At 39.2% G+C, this 12480-nt stretch overlaps 1 protein-coding gene across 1 annotated transcript; it reads right to left on the reverse strand.

The window, feature by feature from the left end:
- Positions 1-71: 71 nt before the first annotated feature.
- ppox (protoporphyrinogen oxidase) lies at positions 72-10951 on the reverse strand. Its single transcript, XM_037783619.1, has 13 exons — positions 10828-10951; positions 7358-7444; positions 6208-6342; positions 5967-6082; positions 5208-5340; positions 4923-5067; positions 4464-4657; positions 3792-3852; positions 3385-3503; positions 2100-2213; positions 688-837; positions 516-558; positions 72-421 (listed from the first exon to the last, which is right to left on the reverse strand). The coding sequence occupies exons 2-13, from the start codon at positions 7439-7441 to the stop codon at positions 285-287; spliced, it is 1431 nt and encodes a 476-aa protein (XP_037639547.1). The 5' UTR covers positions 7442-7444; positions 10828-10951; the 3' UTR covers positions 72-284.
- Positions 10952-12480: the final 1529 nt, after the last annotated feature.

Consider the following 12480-nt stretch of genomic DNA (forward strand, 5'->3'; position numbering starts at 1 on the left):
TGTTTACCAGAATACTTTTTGACATCCTCATTGTGGACATGAGAGGTGAAAGAATCACAAGTACAAAGGCAAAGTCTGACAAACAGTATTTTCTCTTATTTATATGACGCAAATATGCCTCCGAGGGCTTTACATATGTACAACATTGACACCTTAGAGCACCAGCAAATAGAAAATGTTTTACCTATAAGACACAGATTCTTCTTCCTTAAAAAAAACAACTATATTTATAGACACACAGGCCTGCAGAGCAACAGCTGATCCACTTGCTGTCATGCTGTGCATCAAACTCCAGTTCCCAACAGCTCCTCTGCAGCCGTTCGTCCATTAAAGATGACATCGTTGACTGACACGCCGTCATAGGAGGAACCAATCAGAGATAGCGAGAGATTATTCTCCCTTATGAAGCTACGCATGGACTCTGAAAAAGCAGACAGACCCTCCTTAAAGTGAGCTTTCACTACACCTTGTGACTGTACCACTTTTAGATGTAAAGTATGGGTCGATGTACTCACCTACTCTCCGATGGTGTCCTTGGTAGTACTGAGTTATACAGTCCTGACGAGAGAGAAAACACCCAACATTTCATTAGTTTGTTGCCAGGGGACAGATAGAACTGATGAAATAGTAACAACAGATATGATTATTAACTGGTTTGGAGTGAACATTTCTTCAGTGTTGTCATACCTTCTGTAGAGTCACCCGACTCCAGCTCGGTGCTGCGGTGACTCCCAGCTGGCTGTTCACCGCCTCCGTGGCTCTTGCTAAAAGATATTCCTCCGTTACTGTCTCTGGATCCCCAAACACTTCCTGGAACCAGGCCCCACCCATCATCACCTAGGAGACAAGGTCAAGGTTAGAGATATGGCCTCACCGAACTGGACCAGAGGTCTGTATTACAAAGCAGGATTTGGAGTTAGCGAGGTAACTTCGGGGTTAACCCTTTTCAGTCCTACGACGGGGGTTCACTTCTTACAGGGGTAGATCGCCATGGTAACTTATGCTGAACAGCTAACCTGCTCCGGAGCAGGTTATGTTCCAGATAAGAGATCAACTCGTATAAAAGCACCTCCTATTGACCAATCAGAGCTCAGTGCGGTGATTGTATGATAATATTACACAAATATGAAGAAGTTACAGTCATAATCCAGACTAAAAACAACAGAGTTTAAACTGACTGATGCAGGAAGGACAGCTGGCTGTATGCCGTAGGAGTTCACCGCTTTGAATTATGTTTTGATATTTAGTTTTTTACTTGATCTCAAGTCCGTTTCACACTGACTGGAACGCAGCGGAAAGAAGGTTGAAATAGTCATAAACGCCATATCATCACCCACGTGACTGCGTCATCGGCTGTCCTCGGTGTTCCCCAAACACACTAGGATATCCCATCGGAAATATTGAACATGTTTAATATTTAGAGATCGTTGCGTCCAGGATGGACTTCTGAGCCGATTGGGGATGTAAAAATCACTCTTAACATACCTCACACCTCAGGAATATCTGGAAAGAACCATCAATAAATCAGGGTCTGATGAGCTGACGATTGTTGGGAGAATCGGGCCCAAAATCAGCTTGATTCTAATGTAGTGTGTACCCAGCTTTAGCATTAGTGAACGGCTAAAGACAACCACAACTGTTTTCAACACAGATTAATACTCGCAAAAGACTTGTGATTGGATTTATTACTTTTATGAAGTCTCTGAAAAACACTGTTTTTCCAAGCTGGATTGCAAACTGTCTGAAAGGGATACGATCGCACTTGAAACTTCGTTGGAAAGCTACGGTGGTGACGAAGCAGCCGCACGATAAAGTAAGTCTCTACACCGCAGCGTTCCGGAGATATTCTGAAAAAAGTAACTAGAGTGCTTTTCTGTCGGATACGACGGCGTCGACCTCAGGGGGTTAACGGAGGATCTGGAAGCCTCGGTCTCACAAGCCTTTCTAAATATGAAGGTTTGCTGTTGAACAACTTGTTTAATCTAAAACATGCAGTACTGTCTGTCTCCATTTCTCCACCCACCTTATATCTTAGTGTTCATTAGTTTTAGAGCAACAACTGCTGGTCAGTAAACTGGTCAGCATGCGAGTGAGCGTACCGTGAGTCTAGTCGTCTGTCCATCAGGTCTGTTGTGTTGAGGGAAGGGAACCGAGTCGTAGACGACCCCGAGTACACCTCGATTCTCCGATGATGGAAGCAGGTGACCAAAACCCTGTTAGACACAGAATCACACACTGTGACACAACGAGTCAACAACTGACACTGAAATGATGAGGAATTGTGCTTGAAGTGAAAGAAAAAGAAATGCCGGTACTCTCTTATTCATATGTTGGCGTGTGTATCTGCCGCTATCAGCAATCTTTTGCTCCTATTTATTTATTTATTATTATTATTATACTTGGGCTCTTCTATAGTAGGCCTATAATACTCCAATAATATTCACACAGGAACATTATAGGGTTAAGGTGGTGTGTTTAGGGTCAATAGTGAAAATGCTTTCCTGTGTTATTTGTAGCCTATAGTCGGGTATCATTCAGGGTTTAGTTAGTCAGGATGCTCCTACATATTATACAGAGACACAATATGAAGATCTACACTGAATAAAAGATACCAGGAGATATCGGGCTTGGGGCTCCTCCCTCAAGAAAATGTGAAGATCTTTGACTTAAAACTATGCACTTTGACATCATTTTGGACCGTTATTAGTACTATAGATAACTCCCAAGAAGCTTAAAGACATTACTTACTATAGTTGAATAATTATCATTATGATTTACACATATCACAGCCTTCGTCTGAACATTGATTCTTCTGGAAATGTTTGCCCTAAAAGAGCAGATTCAGAAAACCTTTGTTCCATTAATTACATTTGTTCACAACTAAAAAAAAAAGTTATGACGAAGAGTTCACTAATTATTTTACAAAAAGGACGTATTGATAAAATACAGTAGCGTCGTTCTCAACCCGCTCAACAAGCGCCGGTGCTTAAGAAAAAGTCACGGTACGCCAAAGAGTAAAGTGCCTGTACGGCGTAGCGCTGAGTACCGGCCCACGTTAAGCACTGGACTTGTGACATCTATGGTCATCGGAAGGAGAAGGATGCTTCTACAGGAGATAATGTGCTGCTTGGTGCTACTTCATGCGGTTTGTTTATGCCAGATTTCTTTGTGAACTGGACAAGAACGTGCTCAGGCAAGTGAAAAACTTTTTCGTTTTCATTACATTCTCTCAATGGTTATTTTCTAATCGTTACTTTTTTTGGATTCTGTTTTAAATGCATCAACCACTTTCAGATCCAGTCATCTAATTCCTGCAAAAGCCCCATTCAGAATTAAAAAATAACGCATTTTGTGTGTGTGTGTGTGTCCTACTGTAGTTCTCACCATTACAGGCAGGATGGAACCCTCGTACTCCAGATTTACCACGGCAACTGTTACCGTGGAGATGTCCTGTAGCAGCTGGATGAGAGGTTGACAGGAGGACGGCAGGACTGAGGAGAGCGCTGTGGGGAAAGGCACCAACGTTATTATTTTCCTCTTGTGGATTCTACTGTGTTTGTTTGGTATTTTGTACACAAAATATTGATTATTTTTGTAGGAGCACATTTTTAGCAGCTGAGATTACATGTTTGATTGTATAATTTCCAGCATTCTAAAATACTGTAGGCACATATTGAAGGATAGCAAACACAAGCTTAGTTCCTGCTGCTTATCAGAGGACATTGGGAGAGCTGTTGGCTGTGACTGACATGATCCAAGACAACCGACCGATTCTTTTAACCACCACTTGCCTTTAGCAGGTAGTGCAGAGATGATGTGGTCAGCTGATATGACTCCATCCTCCAAATTGATCTACACACACACAGACACACATATTTACAAGAAAGCAAACAAATAACAAAAGAATCAAACAGTCCAGTAGTGATGGCGAGATGAAGTTTCATGACAAATTGAATAACATGGCAAACTGCAGCCCAACAGGCAATAACAGCTGTCAGTGTGTCAGTGTGCTGACTTGACTATGACTTGCCCCAAACTGCATGTGATTATCATAAAGTGGGCATGTCTGTAAAGGGGAGACTCGTGGGTACCCATAGAACCCATTTTCATTCACATATCTGGAGGTCAGAGGTCAAGGGACCCCTTTGAAAATGGCCATGACAGTTTTTCCTCGCCAAAATTTAGCGTAAGTTTGGAGCGTTATTTAGTCTCTTTCTCTACAAGCTAGTATGACATGGTTGGTACCAATGGATTCCTTACGTTTTTTAGTTTCATATGATGTCAGAATCACCGTGTTTAGGGGCATTTTCGTGTTACGTCTCCCAACTAATGTCAAAGTCCACTTCAAAAGTTACAGTTGAGTTATAATAACCTAGTTCTGCTGACAGGGGGGAATAACCCGCTGCTATGCTAAACCAGATCATCTGAACATGACATTCATAGTTTATGATCTCCTCACTAACCTTCCACCCAGAGGCTGAAGGACTGATCAGTTGAACAGCTGCCTCTCTGTGAAGCTGCACTCGCCCGCTCTGTTGCAGGTACGCAGCGATGGATTCTGGGAGGGACTCCACTCCCCTGCTCAGGGACCACTGGGCCCACGACTCGTCCATAGATCTTTGAGCCAGAGGGCCGGGGGGGACCACAGGAGTTGGACCTGCCGGGTTTCACATATACAACTTCAGTCCGATAAGGCACAACATGATACGACCATTAACTGTTAGCACTAATGTCACGGAGACAGACTGGAAACACTGGAACAGCTCTCTTTAGGGTGAAGTGACTGTGCGTTCTACATTTAAAATTGTATGTGGGTATTTAGTTACGCTCCTTGTACGAGTGCATTCAGTCTCTTTTGTGTTTTGTTCCCCTCACAAAACTAAATAATAGGAAAATTAAAGAAAAGTAACAAGTGAGTGTACCTGAGCCCAGCAGCATGCCCAGTATCAGCGAACCTCTGCGCTGCTCTGCTTTGTACAAGGGAGGAAAACAAGAACGCACACTCAACTTCCTGCAGTCCCCCGCAAACACACCTCGACACAAACTGTCCACAGCTATGTCTGCCAGCTAGACACACAGAGGAAGAACATGTAACACAAGCAGTAGAATATTTGTCGTCACATGAGACAGAAGTAAAAATGAATGGAATTTAATCGTTGCCAAAGGACAAAGTTCACATCTTTTCAAGTCTATCTTATAATCCTCACCTCCTTCCCTAGCCTCCTAGAAACAAACGAATGGATGGACTCGTCCTCCTGCTTGCCTTTCTTCACTAGTATCTCCATGGCAACACTCAACAGGAGGGGACGAGAGAAGGGTGGTACCGTTCGCAGAAGTCCACTGAAAGAAAGACGGGCAGAAAGAGAAAGAAAGGAATAGTTAATACCAAAAACTAAACTTAAGGAATCCATCCGTACCAACCATGTCATACTAGCTTGACGCGAAGGAGGCTAAATAACGCTCCAAAAAAACCCCAGTCATGTTCATTTCCAAAGGGGTCCCTTGACCTCTGACCTCCAGATAGGAGAATGAAAATGGGTTCTATGGATACCCACGAGTCTCCCCTTTACAGACATGCCCACTTTATGATAATCACATGCAGTTTGGGGCAAGTCATAGTCAAGTCAGCACACTGACACACTGACAGCTGTTGTTGCCTGTTGGGCTGCAGTTTGCCATGTTATGATTTGAGCATATTTTTTATGCTAAATGCAGTACCTGTGAGGGTTTCTGGACAATATTTGTCATTGTTTTGTGTTGTTAATTAATTTCCAATAATAAATATATACATACATTTGCATAAAGCAGTATATTTGTCCACTCCCGTGTTGATAAGAGTATTAAATACTTGACAAATCTCCCTTTAAGGTACATTTTGAACTTATAAAAACAGCCCTAATTCAAATGTGTGCCTTTATTTATTACTAACTAGCCAAAGATGAACAGCCTTCTCTAACCAGTCTCACCTTATTCCTGAAGGCATCTTGTGGAGCTGTTTGTTGACATACACATATCTGTTCTGGGAGGCGACATGACTGGAGGTGACTGGCAGGATCTCCCCCCCAAGACCCAGGTCATCCACCTACACACACACACACACACACACGCACACATTACGCTTTTTAATAATGACTTTATTTCAAACAAGCTGATAAGCTGTCTTATCTTATCTTATCTTAAATGATTCATCAGTGCTTTTAAACTGACCATATTGAGTGTGTTGCGTCCCACTGCCCCAGCGGGTCGAATCCCTCTGGGTCCATGTTCAAACACCGCCCCATCAGACCTCCTGGTGGACCACAGCCAACCTCCAAAGCGACTGCTGGACTCCAATAAAATGACCTGGAGGAAAGAAGAGAAAAACTCTGCTAAGGTGACTTATACATTTGATTTATTTTCAATAATTTTATCATCATCATTATATATTTCCCTGCAGTTATTTTGTCAGGAGGCGGGTACGTTTTCCTGCTACTGTGGTTGGATTTCAAAAGGTCAAGACACTGCACTTACAAACTTTAGCTGCTGAACATACAGTATATACTTCTGATTTCTTCTGACCATTTTCAAACGCAGGCTATACAGTTTTATCTTTTTTTAATATATAAAAAAATATAGGACGGAACCTGCCTAAAAATAAATAAATTAATAAATAAATAAATGACTCAATAAATAAATAAATAAATGGGCCACTAAAAGTAGCAAAAATAATATTAAAAATAAATGTAATCATTGATTGATTGATAAAATGTGACATAAACTGATATTTCTGTTTTAATTTGCTTTTTTCATTTATTTACCTTTGTATCAATTCCCTTATTTATTAACTATTCTGTTTAATTTCTACTTTAATTTATGTATGTATTTATTTTTATGAATTTTAAAATGTATTTTTACATTTATTTTTGTATTTATTTTTATTCATTCATTCATTCAATTCAATTTATGTATTTATTTGTGTAATGTAATCTGGCAGAAAAAAAAATGCTTAAACACATAAATCAATACATACATTTAAAAAATATAAAATACATACAAAAATAAATGTAAAAATAAATAAATACATTTAAAAATTAATAAAAATAAATATATGAATAAATAAAAGTGTAACAGAAGAGTAAATAAATAAGGGAATTAATACAAAGGTAAATTTAAAAAAGCAAAATAAAACAGAAATATCAATTACTACTTTTATTTTTTATATTATTTTTGCTCCTTTTAATGGCATATTTATTTATTTATTGAGTCATTTATTTATTTATTAATTTATTTTGGCAGCTTTCTGTCCTCCATAGATAACCACAGTCAGCTTATAGTAGCTTGAAAAGAGCGTGTGTGTGTGTGTGTGTGTGTGTGTTACCTTGGTAACCTGGGGGCTCTTGCAAAGGTAGTAAGATGCTGCCAAACCCCCGATCCCCCCTCCAAGGACTGCAACTGTTCTCATTGGCTGATTGCAAACACAAATAACATGAGGAGAGAATGAGGAGAGTTAGAGTTCAGCATTGAGCTGGTGTGCTGTGACAGGCGTGTCTGCTAAATGAGGCCTGTTGATAAGGATATCACTGTTTATCAGACGTCTCACCCAGCTGTCTGTCCAACTGTCCATCTTTACAGCAGACTAAGGGCAGCTTCAAACTGAGGACTTCTAGGACTGTCTTGTATTTAATCAATGACTTTTTTTTTTTTACGTTTTTCGACATACTATACCATGACTTCTTTTCACTTTTGTAAAGTGTAAATGGAGTGGATAACTCTGATTTGCCCAACACTTTCAACTCCTTCTTCTCACGCTTTGAAAGGTCTGAAAATGTCTCTTTATGTAGAAAATCCCTCGAACCTCTAAATGAAATTGTGATACCTCAGGAATGTGTCACAGCATTATTTAAGAAGGTTAAGCTCAGGAAAGCTGCTGGTCCCGACGCCGTCTGTGGGCGTACTCTGCATCACTGTGACGACCAGCTCAGCGGGGTTTTCACCAGACTCTACCAAACTAGTGCTGATCTTGGCCAAATTCCTACAATCTGGAAGACGTCAACCATCATACCTATTCCCAAATAAAAAAAAACCCCGAAGAACTAAGTGAGTTCAGACCTGTGGTGCTTACATCACTTGTAATGAAACATTTTGAGAAGAATTTAAAGGATATTATTGTGTCTTCTATAAATGGGAAACTTGATCCTTTGCAATTTGTTATTATCAGCCAGACAAAGGTGTGGAGGACGATAAACGTTTTACACTGGACACTGTGTCTAGAGAAACCTGGAGCTCATGCAAGACTTTTATTTGCAGACTTTTCCTCTGCTTTTAACAAAATGCAGCCTCACATCCTGATTGACAGACTTGCCTCTCATTTCAATCTCCCAGACCAGCTTCTCATGCTCATTTTACATTTTCTTACTGTGAGGGTCCAGCAGGTTTTCGTGAACGGACAAATGTCCAACATGTCCGAATCAAACACAGGTTCCCATCAGGGTTGTGTGTTGTCACCCCTCCTATTTATCACGTACACCAGCAGCTGCAGGTCTTCTCAGGAGAGCAGACTTCTTGTTAAGTTTTCTGATCACACTGTCCTGTTATCTCTACTTCAAGGCTCAGAGTCCGATCATGGTCCTGCATTACCTGAGTTTGTTAAATGGTGTGATGATAATTATCTTGACCTCAATGTTTCCAAAACAAAAGAAATGATCATTGACTTCAGACACAAGACTGAAAACATAGCTAGTGTCATACACGGCGAAGATGTTCAGATTGTGGAGTCGTATAAATATCTTGGAACTGTGTTTGATTGTAAACTTAAGTTTCATATTAATACGGAGTCTATCGTCAAACGAGGTCAACAGAGAATCTATTTAATGAGGAAGCTGAACTCTTTTAATGTCAGTGAGAGGATCTTAACTAACTTTTATTGTTCTTTTATCGAAAGTCTTCTAACCTTTTGTTTTATTTGTTGGTTCAGTGGCTTAACCATTAAGGGCAAGAACAGCCTGTTAAGCATTGTTAAGGTTTGCTCTAAGATCACTGGAGTCCAACGAAGAGACTTGTGTTCCCTCTGGGAGAACCAGGTGGTAAAGAAGGCTAAAAGTATTATCAGCCAACCTCTTCATGTTCTGTCTCCTGTGTTCTCATTGATGCCTTCAGGCCGCCGTTATCAGGCTCCTGAGAGGAGAACTAACCGTTACTCCAACTCTTTTATTCCTTCTGCTATCGGGTTATTAAACTCAGACAGTAGTCATTTCATGTGAGACTTTTATTGACAGTTCCCTCACATGTGAATCATGTAACAATGTCTATTTATTATCTATTTATTTTTCTCTTATCTATTTTATTGCTATTTATTATATTTTATTAAATATTATTGTCTGGATGTTGTCTGTGTGTGTTTGTGGGGTACGCTGTGAATTGAATTGCCCTTTTTGGGATAAATAAAGTTGTCTGAATCTAAATCTAAATCTTTTTTCGACATATTATACTAGGGTTTTATTTGTTTCAATATACTATACTATGACATTTTTCAACATTCTATACTATGATGTTTTTCATCACTTTTTTCGACATACTATACTATTACTTTTTAAAAACAACAAAAAACTTTTTGACATTCTATATCCCGATTTGTTTTATTTTATCTATTTATTTTATTTTTTTTACATACTATGCTATGATTTTTTATTTACTTTTTTCAACCTACTAAACCAGGGGTGCACACACTTTTTCAGCATGCGAGCTACTTATAAAATGACCAAGTCAAAATGATCTACCTACTATAAAAATGCAAAACATATATTTATTTATAAATATATTGAGTATTCTTTATATGTACAATATATGTTGGTGTACCTTGCATAACTGCATTAACCCATATTGTACAATATATTCTGTACATTTTTTGTCATTACCTTACTCTGATGTCTTGCACTGAATGGAATCAGCCAGGGATGCATAGTCCGGACAGTAGCTGCTGATAGCCAGCCTCAAGCACACTTCCAAATGATCATCAGTCAAGGTGGAATGGTATTTGGACTTAATAATCTTCATGTGGGAAAAGGCTGACTCGCATAAATAAGTGGAGCCGAATAATGCAGTGAAGGAGGTAGCACATTTCCTCATGTTGAGGTACTTTTCCTCTGTGAGGAAGTTCCAGAACTGTCCATGAGCCCTGGACTTAAGCTGAATGTCAGCTTGTAGTGTCAAAATCTCATCCTCCACTCCAGATGAGTTCAGGTGAAACCGTGTTGCAATTTGTTGGCTGACGTCTATTTAAAAAAAAAAAAAAAATTAAATTTTTTTTTTTTTTAATGCCATGCGATCTACCCACACTACCTTTGCGATCGACCGGTAGATCGCGATCGACGTATTGGGCACCCCTGTACTAAACTATGACTTTTACATAAAGTCACAGAGTGATGCCAGTGTTGGATCATTTACATGAGAACTCTGATGATGTGAAGTGAGTCAGTGAGTAGTTGGAGCTGCTGTGTGTCCTGTTGCTGTGTAGGTGAGCAGACCTCTTCTTGAATGGAGGCTGGTGTGTAATAGACAGTGAGCATCAGCCGGATGTCTACCAACAACCACTATATCATGCTTATATTGCACAAAAGCAGCTACAACTAGTTACACTTGACTTTCAGTGCAGAGCAGAAACATGAGGATATGTAACTGAGGCTCTGACTCTGACGTCACGTTCACAGACAGCTGTTATCAAACAAACCTCCCTAAACACATCCATACTGACACTGACTGCTATATATCTTTATTTATATAATATTAATTATTATATTTAGCTAGCTCAATAAAGATTCAACCAGCTAGAAGCAGGAGGTCCGGTGTTACCTTTTTTGACGCAGTACCGGCAGAGTAGATCCGTGTTCAGCGGACTTCTGTTGTTGTGACACCATGCATGTATTAAAGTGTGACACCAGCTACCATAGTACTTCCGATCTGACTCCTTCAGAATAAAAGCAGTAGTGCTACAGGAAGTAGTGAGGAATGAGTCCTAAAACCTGTTCAGCAGATGAAATTTACATCATTCATTTGATTAATATCTTAGCAAAATATTATATACATAGAATTACAAGAACACCCTCCTTTTATACTTTTAAATATATAATGTTTTTTAAAACAAATGTAATTTTCCTTACATTTTATTTATTGTGTAAGTTATCTTTGTATTATTTTTATACCGTGAAATATATTTATTGAATTTTATGTAATGAAAAATCTGAACACGTTTATGTAACTACTGTATTGAACTTTATAAATTAAAAAAAATATGGAAAAAAAGTCCTAATAACCGGAAATGAGATAGCATGAGAAGCCTTTATGTGTCTTAAAAAAGGCGGATGATAAAAAGTGCCTAAATGAGACTACAAAACGTCATCACAGCGACTAGTCCTCCTTCACAGCCTCGTTGTGTATACTCACACTGATGCGACCGTGGTGTAGTTCATTTATAGCTTTTTACTTGTGGTGATTGCATTTACACTTCAAAGAATCATAAAAGTGGTGTTCATTTGTTGAGATATGTTGAACAAAACGTGTAATTATCATAAACATTATTCCTCTTCGTCTTGTAGTTTTAATGCGGTTGGTTTCCAGTTTATTGGTGCATTACCGCCACCTGCTGCTCTGGAGTGAGCATCAGACAATAGACTGGAAATAAACTCCTCCAACAAAATAAAATAATAATAATGAACACACACACAGACCTGTATTGTAAAAACTCTGCGTCCAGTGTCGTTGATGAGGTGGGTGTACAATAGGTAGATTGGTAGGTTACCGAGTAGGAAGTGGGTATACCTATAACACTATATGTTGAAAGATTTGATGAAAAAAAGTCAGTATAGTATGTCGAAAAAAGTAATAAAAAAGTCATCGTATAGTATGTCGAAAAATTTCATGACATTTCTCGACATACTATATTTATTACCTTCTTTATCAATTTTTTTCGACATACTATTCTATGACTTTTTGGGAATTTTTTTCGATATACTATACTATGACTTATTTATTTTTTTTACAATTTTCTACATAGTGGGGCAGCTAACCTGAAATATTCATAACAATCGTGCTTTTTGCAGTAAAAGCAACACATTTGGTACAGATGTAGATTTATATGTTATGAAAAGATATAGATATCGGGATGCTGCAAATGTGGCCCCTGAGGGCCGTGGCAGCCATTTAGCCCCCAGTAACCCGCCTCCTCAGTTCTTGTATCGAGCACCCAAGTATCGTGATAGTATCGAATCGGGAGATAGGTCTATCGTCTCAGCCCTAATATTGTGTGTGTATTTATTCATGCGATTATTTATTTTCTGTCGTATTTATTTATTGAATATTGAACACTTTTATCTCCCGTGATATAAACTCTGCTATAGGAGGTCTAGGAGCGTCCGGTGTGACCTGCGGGCGGATGAGCTTCATCCTGACGAGACATGAGGTCATGAGGTGGTGGGTCAGATTAGTAGGAAGAAAAGCGGAGATCTG

This window comes from Sebastes umbrosus, chromosome 11 (genome assembly GCF_015220745.1).
Source record: "Sebastes umbrosus isolate fSebUmb1 chromosome 11, fSebUmb1.pri, whole genome shotgun sequence".
NCBI classification, from domain to species: Eukaryota; Metazoa; Chordata; class Actinopteri; order Perciformes; family Sebastidae; genus Sebastes; species Sebastes umbrosus.